Below are 15,173 nucleotides of genomic sequence, written 5' to 3' on the forward strand. Positions count from 1 at the left end.
CACACACACACACACCATATCTCAACAAGGCTTATCAAGCCAAAATCTTTTGCACAATATAAAGAAATGATGTTTAGAGCGTGGGAGAGGCATAGATATGAGTCTTCGAACTCCAGGGAACACATGCTTTCTTCTAAGTATGTGGGAAACATGTTTCAGTACTACAAAGGCATCGCTTCTTAGGAATAAGCCTGTCGTTACGGTTCCAGGCCAACAGCCAGGAAGTAGGGGTGTGCAATATTATATGGTATACAATATATCGTGACACAGAAATATCATGATATTAAAAATCCATATCGTGATAATAGGGATGTTCTGTCTTAAAAGTAGTCTATTATTTACTGTGAAGCTTTAGGTGTATTTATTGTATAATTGTTTTAGTTTGCAGTTTATATGCATGCACTAAATATTCTGCAATATTATTTGCTGCATTATATTACTTTATGCTATATTATTTATTTTAACACATGATTATACTGTTATACTATTATACTATATTCCTGAAATGAATTAATTATTTTAGTTTTCCTATATCGCCAAGTATATCGTTATCGCAAAAATACCCTGAAATATCGTGATATTATTTTAGAGCCATATAGCCCACCCCTACCAGGAAGTTCCCAAAAAAAATCCAGTTTTGAGAAAGGAATCAGACTGAAAAGTTGATTAGAGGTTCTGATGGCATCTGAGGACACTTCAGCCCCATTGCGACATGAAACTGGTCAGAAAAATAAACAGAAAAAACAAACTCCTCTAAGTACAAGCCAAACACCAGAAATAATCACTTGTCTACAAGCAAATTTGAAGACTCCATTCAACATATCAAACAGAACTTTAGCCTGACTAACTGTAGACAAATATGACAAATTACCAATTATAAATGCACAGGGCTAAAATCTTACCAAGATACAATTCATATACTTCTTAAAATATCCCTAAATCAGCAACCATGAACAACACTGTATTTTTCGCACCATATGGTGCACTTTCAATAAACACCTATTTACTGGTCTATTTTCAGACGTAGAGTGCATCAGATTATAAGAAGCATTTTATGCAACACTAGTAAGGAATAGGGGTGTCGCCATGTTTCTCTTATTATTCAGCAGGTCTCACCGCTGTGTGGTGAGATCATTTACGCTAAGCTAAGTAAACAAAACCGTAATTCTTAAAAAAAATTATCGATTTTAGTAAACAAGCACTGAATATTAATCTACACAGATTTCTCTCCTGAAATTTGGGTGAAAAAAGCGCTTCAGTTTATTTACAGTAAGCTTAGTTTTCTACTAATGCCACTGAAAGAGCTACACTGAGGAAGGAGTGTTTCAGTTAAGCCAGGGTCATATGTGCCAGCGGTTCACCCCACATAGCTTGTTTTAACACGGTAAACACGTAGACTACAGTCTGATATACTCACCTCTAATGGCGACAGAGCTAGTGCTTAGCATGGTTAGCTGATAACGCTAATACTGCTCCAGTAGTGCTAGCCATGGTTTATCAGCAGGCTACAGGTCGATTATACTTACCTCTAATCGGCAAAAGGGCTAGCACAGTTAGCGAGTAATGCTAATGCTGCTCCATCAGCACTAGCCCTAGATTAAGGATCCAGTGATCAATCCTGAAGCAGAAACTACTGTATAGCTCTATGCTTAACTGCTTAGCTGAACTGATCGTGTAGAGTCCCCCAGGGCTCTATTGTACGGCCTATTAAACTGATGAATATTGGCAGTAATGAAGTGTGCGCTTACATACAGTGTTTAAAGGCTTTAAGGAGTTAATCAATCAAAATGAGTCAGTTTTCCAAGTAATATCTGATACAGTCAGTCTTTAAGAACCACTGACTAACTCCATGTTGTATTACAAAAAAAGCTTAAAAAGATAAAAGAAGAGCAAATATGATATAATTGATGTAATTGTCAAATGACTCAATTCTGTATTACCACTAATCAGTATTGGCAGCCCTGTATTCCAGCACGGTCACTGGTGGAATGTGTCACAGAGCAGCAGATTGCGAGTCTGTCCACTTAAACCACGTCCGCCTTCCCAGTCTGTGGGAACTGGAAGTCTTTTCATTATCTGCTGCCTTCAAAAGGCCAACATCTGCTTGACATCGGCCTGAATAAAGACATCAGCTCGTGGCCAAGAAGCCGCTGGAGATCCCTGTGGGACTGCCTGCAGCCTACACACAGGAAATGAAAGGAACACTTCACCAAACTGATTCATCATAAAGAGTAAAAGGTAGACGTGCTGTGATGATCTGAACATTGAAAATAGGGCAGGTAGAAAGATCACACACACACTGATATTACATAAAACTACTGTCATACTGTCACAACGAATTACCAGTTTTATTAATCAATCAGATAACTGATTCAGAGTATCGGTAATCATAAAGAATGCATTCATATGTAATATTTCACACTTCTACTCTTTAGTGATAAAACTCCCGCATCCGGACTGCAATTGAAAAAACAGGAGGACCAGTGAGTTTTTAGGCTTTTTTTCTCGGTCACATGTCATCAGTAGCGTTCAGTAGCCCCTCCATTTCCACTCGCTGTTGTGTTTTTACATGGATCTCCGTGGAAACTGTGGCGCGCCCAAAGTGTAATTACTACAGTGCACGGCAGTGGACAAATAGCTATTTTATTAAACGTGAGGAGATAAAACTCAGAGATGTCCATCCAGACGGGACTAAAAACAGTAGATAATTCAGCCTGTCATTTTTTTAAATCACAGGACGTCTGAGAAAAAAAAAGACATACACTGTCGTTAGAAATAAAAAATAGAAATAAAATCACAGAGGATAAAAGCCCCTCCATAAAAGAGAAAATTACCCCAGAACCCCCTGAAAAACTAATCCCATCTGCATAGGGCTTTAGTTTATGAACTAGCCCCTACCCCTACCCCTGTGTGCACACCAAGGGGTAGGGATGTCCCAAGGCTTTTTTGCCCTTCATACAGAGGTTTTTCAGATTCACACTTCAAACAGAGGGGTATGAGGCGAAACAAGCGACCAAAGAAACCCACAAATTTCTGATTTTCCTTGTTTAAAATGGTGACGATTAGCACCAAATTACCAGAGTTTAATGTGTAGTTTCAATGTATTATGGCCGAATTCTTTATAACAAGCATAAAAAAGAAGATTGCTAGTAGTTTGTCTCAGTAGCTAGCCAACTAGCTAACATTCCCGTTCCGCCTTAAAGGAGAATTGACTTTAGATGTAGTAAAACATGTAGCGAAACCTATATTTATGGGCTTTTGATTTAGATTAGGCTACGCTTTAAGATGTAAACAGTGGTTTTAATAAACTTCTTGTACACTTTTAAAGTTTGTAATGCCTTGTTTTAAATGTTAGGGCTTTCTATATTCTACCAATGAGGTGTGGAGCTACTTTGAGCCTGAATAATGATGTAAAAAGAGATTTATCTGAAGTGCCCGTTGTAAAGAGTGCTGGGCAAAAAGCACCAAATTTCTGGATTTCAGAAAGCTGCAGGAGAGTGGAAGTGAGCTTTTCAACAAAGTTTACTGTTCTTGATCATGTTTTACTACAACAAAAGTCAATTTTACACCGGAGCTCTCCCTTAAATGGTGCAACAGACGGCAGGGGCTGCGGCATTTAAGGTGGAACAGAAAAATAAAATAAAATAAAAGCTAGCTAATCAATGTTAATTTTAAGCTCCCCATCACAGATGAATTAAGGAATGGACAATTATAATTAAAATTCACTTAATTTCATAATAATTACATCCTAAAGTTAACTAGTTAACCACTAACTCTGTTCCAAGAGGAAGGGATACACTCAAAAACAAGAGGTAGAGGTAAGTGGTAGGGTCAAGGGTTGAAATGAAATTGGTCACAATAACTCTTTGTACAGGTTCCCAACCAGCAGAGTTCACTACAACTGCAGTAGCTATTATAAGAGATCACTTACACGCTGCTTTGATGTCACTTTCACTTCAGAATGCCTTTCAATTCCTTGAAAACAGCAGTGGGGGAAGGGAAAGCAGCAACTTTACCCTCCTGAACAGCTGCTGCGTCACCGCCGTGACAATGACTGGAGGTAAAAGAGCAACTGCCAGTGCCTGCAGCTAAAGCCCCGCCATTCCCACACCACGCTACGCTACACAAACAAGCCCGACTGCCAAAGTCCAGGTACACACACCTGGATGGCACCTAAAGCACACGGCGCGCTGCCCGGAAGAGGTGCCACCAGCATAGAAAAGCCACAACAAGTTCCTGCAAGTGACCCAAACTCTGTAATTCAGACCGGGAAACATCAGCCACTCAGGCAGTAAACATGTTTGTGTAGGGGTTTACTGATGAATGTGACGGTTACGCCACGGCCCACGTTTCCTGTTCCCAAACAAGAGCAGGACTGTGGAACGCAGCCCGTGAAGATATGCTCACACACGAGCCTTCACAGATAACCCACCACCCTCTTCTACAGATACACGGTCAACAGTGAAAGAACAATAGTGAAGGAAAGTCCCGAGTCATGCCATGTGCCAAACTATTACAACTGGGTTAATCTACAGTTGGAGGAAGTCAACAATATTTTAAGAGAAATAGCAATATACAACTCTTAAAAAAAAAACTAAGAGACCACTTCAGTTTCTGAATCAGTTTCTCTGATTTTGCTATTTATAGGTTTATGTTTGAGTAAAATGAACATTGTTGTTTTATTCTATAAACTACAGACAACATTTCTCCCAAATTCCAAATAAAAATATTCTCATTTTGAGCATTTATTTGCAGAAAATTAGAAATGTCTGAAATAAAAAAAAAAATCAGATGAGTTCAGAAATAAATATTTGGTGGAATAATCCTGGTTTTAAGTCACAGTTTTTTTCATGCATCTTGGCATCATGTTCTCCTCCACCAGTCTTACACACTGCTTTTGGATAACTTTATGCTGCTTTACTCCTGGTGCAATTCTTGTATTTTTTTTTTTTAATATCTAAGTTAAGGGTGTACTATATCATATCTTATGCAACTATAAAATAAACTTTTCAGTTTGTTGCAGTAGTTTATTCTTGAAATACCATGTAATACTATGAAATATTATATTAATATGATATTATCACCCACACTTACTACAAACAGCCAAAAAGTTGTACCCCGGTGTCCCTTATGGCTCTAAAACAATATAAAAATATTTCAGGGTATTTTGCAATTACAATATTATATACATGATTATAATATTGTGCACAGATGATAAATTGTTTAGCAGATGTAATATTACTATATATGATGTCTTGAGTAAAATACTATTTCTATTTATTGGAAATATTACATATGTGGGCCTTAAGAGTACCTTAGAGCTAGGGCTTCTTATTTTTTCCATCTTGACCTTATATACTGTTATTTTTATTTTATTTCCCAACTGCTGACACTGAAATCCAAACTTCAGGCTTTGCACAACCTGTTTTTGGATTAGCATCACTTCCACCCTACGCAAATCCATAGATAATGTACTGGCTTCTGCAACTGTGTAATCTCACATTTTCAAGATTTGCATAGTTAACAGTTTGAAAAAGCCTGTTTTTTCAATTCTTGTTGATGTTTTGATGACAAACTACCATTACTAGTCCATTAGACGGTCCACAAGATGGTGCCTCACAGCCTCCCATCATGTTTTGGAGTAAAGTCAAAGCAGAACTGTTGTTGGTTCATATAAAAGGAGAAATCCAGTGTAAAATGGACTTTGGGTGGATTATAACGTGATAAAGAGTACTTAACTTTGTTGAAAAGCCCACCTCTGCTCTCCTGCAGCTTTCTGAGATCCCGTATTTTGTGCACTTTGCCCAAACAGACTTTTAGAATAAATGAGTCGGGGCATATTTTGCCCCTGCAGATAAATCGCTTAAATCACTTTTTACACCATTAATCAGGCTCAAAGTAGTTCTACACTTCATTGGTGGAATCCAGAAAGCCCTGACATTTAAAACGAGACATTTAGAACTTTAAAACTGCAAAATAAGTTTATTAAAAGCCACTGTTTACATCCCATAGCGTAGATAAATCTCGAGCACGAACGAATAGGTAGGATTGTTAGGCAGATTGCAAAATGAATTACTTGGAAACGAATGAATGAATTCCAGCTGTTGCTGAGAAAAATATCTGGTTACTGTTGATATTAGAATGGAAAGAACCAAAAACAAATTACTTATTAAACATTGCTCAAAAAGTTTTACTATTCATGCTCTATGGGACGTGAAAACAGTGACTTTCAGAGAACAGAAAACAGAGGTGAGATATTCAACAAAGGTAAGTACTTTTTATCACGTTTTAATACACCCAGAGTCCATTTCACACAGAGTTCTCCTTTAAGAAACTTTTAACAGATGGTTCTTTAGAAACAAGAAAAACAATTTTAGAGTACATCTCAAGCATACCACAGACACATACTTTCCTGAGAGTTCCCTGTACTTAGTAAAAGACCATAAAAACCCTTTTAAAACCTCCAAACACACTTCTAACTTCTAACAGAAGTCAATGGGCAGGTGCTGAAGCAGCTCCTCTGGCATGGCTGTACTCTCCTAAATAGAGGCTAAAAGCGCTGAAATTACTGTGAGTGGAAATGAACTGTATGTGTGTTACATATTCAAGCCAAAAAAAAAGCAGTTTATTCAGTCTTTTTTCCAAAGGTTTTTTGTTTTAAAAGACAAAAAATCCCACACAAATTATTAAATTAATGAACCTAAAACTATAATACCAAAATATGGGCCCTTTAAAAGAACCATGAATTCAATTTAACCCTTGTGTGGTGTTCGGGTCTGTGGGACCCGTTTTCATTTTTCATCAAATGATACTAAAAAAAATATTTTTCTAACTCAAACTCATTGGCATTGGCTAATTTTTTGTGAAAAACATATATCAAAACACATTTTCAATAAACACACACTGTACACCCCCCCCACACACACACACATTTATATTACATACAGTATGTTTGGCCAAGGGCTAATAAACATTAATTCATTTGTGAATTTGAAACTAAACAAATTTTCTACTCATATCTTGAGTTAAATTCATTTTCTTTTACATTTTATTAAAAAACGAATAAAAAAAAAAAAAGAGTAGCACTTTTTGAAAGAAATGTAACATAAGACAGGTAAAGGGCAAATATGAAGCGAGCATGTGTAAAGCATTTTAATGTAAAATTGCTTAATTTTGCTGAATTAAATACAAGTAACAAAGTAAACGAGTAACAAAAGTATGAACACCACACAAGGGTTAAAAGTTTCGTCCATGGCACTTTTCCAAAGAATCTTTTTGGCTTTTATATTTTTAAATGTTCAAAAAGGTTAAATCTCTACTGCAAGTGCACAGTGATTTTCAGTATTGCATGCTTTTTGTATTGCATGAGTTTTTGAGTCTTAAAAATGCTGGAAAATGATGCAACAGGTCTCTCACAAACCTTAAAAATCATTCAAAAATGTTTTTTAAAAAAAGCATGCATAACCAACCCACAGTCTTCCAAACCAGCGGCACTGACATGTCAACGAGAAAAAGGCTTACGATTCTTAGGAATTAGGGAAAAAAAAGCACAAAAAGCACCGGGTAGCTACAAAATAATACATAAAATAATACATATTCCAGTGTTAAATTCATAGTTACAAATGGCCAAGTTTCCAGCACCATGGCCAAGGTTACTGGGAGATACTGTATGCGGTTTCAGAGAGAGACAGAGAGAGAGAGAGAGAGAGAGAGAGAGAGAGAGAAGAAGAAGGGATGGGACTCTGCCAAGCGGGTCAAGGATATCCCAATGGGGAGATCCACAAAAAGCCAACCACCATGTTCTCCTCCTTAGACAGCAGTGGGTGTGAGGCAAAATAAATCAATTCACATTCATCACCACTAAGTGTGTGGGCTAGTTTTTTCTTCATAACTGCTTGTACTTTGAAGGCAGCATAGATATTAAAACAGCCGAAGGGTAGAGCGAGGAGAAGAAGAAGAGGGAAAGGAACGATGAAAAAGAAGATAAAAGAGCTGATCTAAAACAATGCTAGCGTGAGCTTTCACACTCCTCCTGCCTTTACAGCACAGCACATCGCACGTCCTTGTAACTGCGTGTGATCATCGCCATGTTTTCTCATACACATATCTTTTGTCTTTGTTTTGATGGATCCCAATTACCTCACACATCCAGGAGCAGTGTTGGAGCAGGCCTACAACAGGAAGCTGCTTGGCGTGACTTCCCCTTTCCATGCATATCAACTATTTAAAATATATATACAGTCACAGACACCTGGCACATATTTAACATGTTTAATATCTGACTCAGTCGTCGACTTGGAGTATAGAGCAGCGGCCACCTATAGCCAATTGGATCACAGAAAGAGAGAGAAAGAGAGAGAGAGAGAGAACCAAGGGTCCAAAACACATTAGAGCTGTTTATGAAGAGTCTGACCATGTTCTGTCCCCCGTTAGATCATGAAATAACTCTATAGGGAGCCCTTTGAGTGAGTCCTCTATGAATGGGGTGAACGGAGCTAAAAGATAAAAACTTTCAATTAAAAATAATAATGAACTGCTTGTTCTAAGTATGTCTTTTAATTTTAGAAAGTAGAATAGTTTATTTTATCAAAAAAGCAAAGACAGTTGCCTGTATATTTTAGTTTACAATGTAAAGCACTAGCATTGCTGCTACTGTGAGCTGATTGGTTGGTTAGCTGGTTCTGGAGATACAGATAGAGCATGTTCAAAAGGTTTATAACTGGAGTTCAAAACAATATCAGACATTTATAAACTCTGATTTTACTCAGTTGTTTCATATGAGGATGTTGGACTCACTTTAAGTGCGTATTCTCCTCTATAGAGTTTCTCTGGTACGGCATCAGTGCTAGTTCTCATGTGTGTTCAGTTCTGGTGTGTTCTTGTGATAAACGTAAAAACGTAGAAATTGTGTAACTGGTGAACCCTGTGTCACCGATCAGTCATGTAGTGTGAAAATCTCTACAACTGAAGGACTCTCGATTACAGCACAACCAGTCGTGTAGTGTAAACAGCACAACAACATTGTAAACCTGGCATAAAAATCTTTTTTTAGAGTCTTTTCAAAGTCGTGTAGTGTATGGACAGCAAAATTGAGACTCTCTCCATTAAATGGAAAATAACCAGGTTAAATCCAGAGCTAGACTTAACTAGAAATCCCTGTTTCTAAACAAACCAATGACATGCAGTCCTAACATCTGTGAACTCTTCCAGACCCACAAGTTTTTTTGTTTTTTCTTTTAAACCAATCTAACTGGAACACAGAGGCTAAAAGCCCCATTTAGCACAGATACGACTGGTTCCTTGACTTGGTTCCAACCCCACTTGGCCCTGAGCCGAGTGCAGACCCCAGCTATGCCCTCCTGCTGAGACAAAACAGATTCCCGCATTCTGTTTAAGGGTCTCAAGAGGAAATTTCCTAATCTTGTAAAGATGATCCATGAAGCAGGATTGTGCTTGACAAAACAGATCATGCCAACTGAAGCCTATAATGCTGTTTCCCTGGTTAATGACTATCCCACTGGACAAAGTCCTTAAAAGATCACAGCGGTGCCAGCTAAAAGCACTGCTCTGAAATACTGCTTTACGTTTCCCAAATTCCCATCGTTGTATTTTACTTCAAAGGCCTAAAAGACTAAATATGATATAAATTACAGTATCTGACTGATTTTATGAGTGGTGATAGGATTACTTCATCTCACCCATCTGAAACGTAGTGAATGAAAGAGCTCTTTCTCTCAGAGACAGCCTGCATCGTAATTCTCTCATTTTTGACTGACAGTCAGTGATTAATTCAACATATACCATGAGATCAAATCAAGGGAAGTTTCCATGCAAGTTCACACAAAAGCGCCAGCCAAGGCTGGTGAAGTGAGTCACATAACTACACGCCGTACTATCTGTCTGCATGAAAGCCTATCTTCTGGCACCAAAGTAAAAAGCGTTCGCAGAGCAGCAAACAATAAATCCAGGAAGGCAGCTGGAAGTCATAGTTAATTCAACTTTCCATAAATCCTGGCGATACTGCATCAGGGAGATGAGAAACACATGTGCGAGGAATGGAGACAGGCCTCAGCGTGGAACTGATAAAAAAAAGAGGAAAGCAAGAGTCCTGCAAGAACCCTGCCATGTGCAATCAAAGCCCCAGCCTAGACAGCGTCAGTCTAACAATCCCAGTGTGCTGACAGAGTGAGTTAGGTTTCTAGGAATGCAAGAATGAAAGTAATGATTCACATACGATTAAGAATCGTCGCTCAGATCTGGAGAGGAGGCTTTGAAGCAGGATGAAGCAGGAGAGAAAGAGACAGCAAGACACGCTCGATTTGTTTTTCCTAGACTGCTTCTCAAAAGAGCCATTAAATCGTTAAAAATACGGATCCAAAATCCAAGAAGTCAGTTAATCACAGCATTTTAACTCACTTTTTCCCCATCCAGATGAAAGCTGTGATCGGTGTAGACCATTCATAAAAAGGGGGCTCTGCTGAATCAGTTTCTGAATCAGTTTCTGAATCAGTTTCTCTGATGTTGCTATTTGTAGGTATGTGTTTAAGTAAAATAACTATACTGTCATTTAGAGCATTTATTTGCAGAAAATGAAAAAAAAAAGATGCAAAGCTGTCAGACCTCAAATAATGCAAAGAAAATATTTATATTTTTTAAGCTTTAAAAGTTCAGAAATCGATATTTGGTGTATTAACCTTGGTTTTTAATCACAGTTTTTAATCATGCATCTTGGCATCATGTTCTCTTCCACCAGTCTTACACACTGCTTTTGGATAACTTTATTATTAACTTTACTCCAGGTGCAATGTGAAATGATTTTAAATTAAAACAAGCAGACATATCAAAACTTAGTTATTAAGAGATAAGCTGCAAATTCTGCAAAAAAATAAAAATAATAACTGTGTTTACTATTCTGCCTTTAGCCGAAAGTTTTTTTTTTTTTTCAATTTTAGTAAAAGTTTCATTTTTAGTGCCTCCCTTGTTTCTAAAGTTATTCTAATTTTGTATAAGTAAAATTATTTATGGTTTAATACTGAACTATAATAGCTTTCATCAAACTGGTGTGGTTTACTGACAATTAAACCAGTTCCAACCCTGCAATGTAATTGGCTGAGAGGTGTTCTATGAGTTCCGTTATCAGCCGGTAATGCACTGTAACCGAAGTTCTCCATGTATTACTCCACCACATACAGGTAACCTAGCAACGATGCAGCGCTTACAAGCCAAACAGCACAGCTTCAAACAGAGGCAATGGAAGTATGCTAACTGACGGAGTGTTTATAACCAAACAGATCCAATTTACTCCTCCTCTATGAGTCTTTAAAATCTTTCAATAAACAGCGATAATGGAACTGTGGTATAATCACAATAATACACTCGAGGGTTTGTGCTCGGCACATCAGTGCCAATATTACACATTGTAGCACTCTCTCTCTCTCTCGTGTATTGTTGCTTAAACATGATTAATCTGTTCTTAACTTTGACCTTTAAATTCAAATAAACAATAGAAACCGGTTTGGATAAGATACATTTTCCCATGACGGTGTTTTGTGTAGAAACTTAGTAGCTCAACCTGTATTACAGTCATTTAGTCAAATTGGGGGTTTACCCACAGTGGATTTCCCCAAGCACAATACTATTGTTCATCAATATCACATTCAGTTCTGGAAAAATGGAAATGGAAATAAATAAGAGAGCACTCAAAAATGATGAGTTTCTTTGATTTTACCAAATTAAAATCCTCTGAAATATAATCAAGAGGAAGATGAATGATCACAAACTATCAAACCACCAAACTGAACTGCTTGTATTTTTGCACCAGGAGTAAAGCAGCATAAAGTTATCCAAAAGCAGTGTGTAAGACTGGTGGAGGAGAACATGATGTCAAGATGCATGAAAACTGTAATTAATAACCAGGGTTATTCCACCAAATATTGATTTCTGAACTCTTAAAACTTCATAAAAGTCTGAAAGCTCTGCATCATTTTTTGTTATTTCAGCCATATAGCTGAATATAGCTGTATATAACCTACATAAACATGGGCTTTAACTTAATATCAACTAAAAAAGGTGGTAATCAAGATAGTTGAGTATGTATAATCAACTTCAGCTTCAGAAGATCCATTAAATACAGATTTCAAACCAGCAGAATGTCTGGATTCACATTATTACACATTCAGTGACAGGATTCAGTCAACTGGCTACAGCAGATACAGCAGACACTGAAACACAGCTAAAACTGATTACGTGGACAAAACTTTTAGTCACTGGACCACAACAGACTGTAAAACGTTCCAGCTATGAGCGAATATGAAGTAATCCACGAGACGTGCTCAAATCACAGCCTGGCTCTGAACTCTGCTACTGAAATCTAATACCATTTCCACAAAGCCATTCACTCAATCCCTCTCTCAAAACATGTGTGCGAAAAAACAGCACTATTTACACTAGAGGTTGTGGCTCGAGCAGCAAGTATAATAGCAATAAAACTGACCACATGCACACATTTTATCACTTGATTTCATTCTGTTCTTTTCGTGGCACTCTTTTTCCATGACACATTTACCAGAAGCTGTTTATATATATATATATTGTATATTTAAAAATCAAAATAAAATAAATTCAATGAAAAACAAGTAACTCCATTTTGGCGATTTTTAGTTTACTACATAATTTGAACAGACAAACTGTCCCTTACACTATGCCAACATTTATTGATGATTGGACCAATAGAAATAATTGAGAAATGTTTTACATTGACTTCTTATTGAAAGTTTAGAAAGTTTTTTCTCTTTCCTGTAAAGTTTTATTTTGGAAATATAGTGTAATATAAAATATTGTGATACGATATGATACAATATCACTATTTTACTACCAGATAAATGTGATAATTGACCAGTATCATTTATTTTAATACAATCTTTTGTATTATTAATATTATCTTATAAGAGGTGGTCAATATGTTGATATTTTATTATACTGTAAATTTTATACCAGTTTATACTGGTATTGTCAATCTCTCTTTAGTCCCCCCCTCCATCAATCACTATGGCACTATTGTCTTGTGTCTCACACAAATCTACATCTGTGACCTTGTTGTATTGTACATTAAGTGTCTCTCATTATTTTATATGTATAATCTTATTTAGCTGTAGTTGTTGTAACTTTGGGAAGGAGAGTAATGCAATTTCAATTCCCTCTATGTCCTGTACACATGCAGTATTGACAATAAAACTAGAATTACTTGTTATTCCTGTTTTGTTTTTGTTTTTTTTACAAAATATAAAATTATTGCAATGTCAGCTTTTCTCCCCAACACCACCATGCAGCCCTAACTCAAAATCTCAGTTCAGAATCAGTTCGTTCACCTTCAGAGCTTCACTTCTTCGCCCTTACCTGCTTAAAATCAGCCACAAAGGTTATGAGAGTGCCATCAGCCTGCTTGAACTCCAGTGTGACTGAGTCCTGCTCATTGTCCGCCTCCAGCACCTCTTCTGTAATGTGTCCATCAGCCAGCCTGACCCGCACCTTCAGTTCTGAGCAGTGTGAGAGGGTGACCAGGACACAGAGCAGCAGTAGCAGCAGTAGAGGAGGTCCAGCTGACACCAACATACCAGACCAGACTCACACAGGCTTCCAGAAGCTTCAAAAGCAGAGGGGTGCACAGTAAACACACATAATCATCCTGATGATGATGAAGAAGGTCCTCCAGAGTCCATTCCAATCAGGTTCCAGACTCACTCAAACACACTGCTGGTGTGTCTCACAGCTTCTCCTCCCATGTTCTCGAGTCTGAGAGTGAACAGAGTGAAGATCAGTCATTCTCTGGAGGTGGTGGTGGAGGTGGTGAGGAGGAGGAGGAGGAGGAGGAGGAGGAGGAGTGGAGGGTGAGCTGGTCACTCTCAGCAGGGTGAGAGAAAGAGAAAGAGGAGGAGGAGGAAGAGGAGTGCTCGCTGAGATTGGAGCAGTAGTAGTAGTAGTAATAGTAGTAGCTGCTGCTGCTGTTATTGGAGGCTCGTACACACACACACAACAACACTCACTTCCATTCAACATGCTGAGCTTCTCACACCCACACACACTCTCACACACACACACACACACCCAACACGACACCTCGGCTTTACTTTCTGTTCTTCTCTCCTCCTTCACTCCTTTATTCTGCTCCCTCGCTCACCGAGATCCGTCACTTCCTTCATGATCCAAAGTGCAGCTCAGCTCTCAGCTCTCAACTCCGGCCTCCAAACTTTCAGAGGCATGGCAGCGCTGGAGGCTCTTAAAGGCGCAGCGACCCCCACAAAACCTCACACACCTCACACAGCCCCACAAACCACCACATATAATATATGTATATGTATTTAATATGTATTCGTATTGTCATTATTATTACTTAACCCTTAGATGCATACGTGTGTCTGAAATTACTCGATGGAGTAATATTTTCTTGCAATATCTTCATAATTAAAAAATACTGTCTGTATTTCATATTAAAGGAATTTTCAAACATGTTCTTTATATAATGCCACGTCATATTTTTACCTTTAATTTTATATATGTTGAAAATTATAGTTTTAGTATTACTACCCCAAGCTTCCATAGATGGGTCAAAATAACTCATTCGTATAAAATTTCACTGTTATTGTATAGATATTATAGACTTCATACTTCAATTAAGTAATAAACAAAACTGTAACAACGAATAAATATTTAACAGAAATGTATATAAAAATATATAATAATAATAATAATAATAATAATAATAATAATAATAATAATAATAATAATAATAATAATAATAATAATATGGCCCATAATGTCTATTAAGTAAAAAAAACAAAACTGTAAGGATTAATAAATATTTCTAATATGTTTAAAAAATGAAGTACTTAACATACTACCTATACAACAGAAGTAAAGATAAATGTCAATGACAAATTATTATTATTATTATTATTATTATTATTATTATTATTATTATTATTATTAATGTTATTGTTATTATTATTATTATTAGTAGTAGTAGTAGTAGTAGTAGTAGTATTTGGCAGTTACATTTATTTTAGGTAGCTAGGTAGCTTAGCTAGCTAGTTAGCTTATTTAACTAGGTAGCTTTGTTAGCTAGCTAACAATGTTGCTTGGATATGTAGCTAGCTAGCCTATTTAACTAGGTAGCT

The 15,173-nt window shown here is 37.2% G+C and overlaps 1 protein-coding gene across 1 annotated transcript in view; it reads right to left on the reverse strand.

Annotated features, from left to right (window-relative positions):
- Positions 1-14,248, reverse strand: part of oafa (OAF homolog a (Drosophila)) — a 43,892-nt gene extending 29,644 nt beyond the window's left edge. The window contains exon 1 of the mRNA XM_007229389.4: positions 13,396-14,248. Within this exon, the coding sequence (XP_007229451.2) occupies positions 13,396-13,611 (216 nt within the window). The 5' untranslated portion in view covers positions 13,612-14,248. The remainder of the gene's footprint in view (positions 1-13,395) is intronic.
- Between the last annotated feature and the right edge of the window lie 925 nt (positions 14,249-15,173).

Source organism: Astyanax mexicanus, chromosome 18 (genome assembly GCF_023375975.1).
Source record: "Astyanax mexicanus isolate ESR-SI-001 chromosome 18, AstMex3_surface, whole genome shotgun sequence".
NCBI classification, from domain to species: domain Eukaryota; kingdom Metazoa; phylum Chordata; class Actinopteri; order Characiformes; family Acestrorhamphidae; genus Astyanax; species Astyanax mexicanus.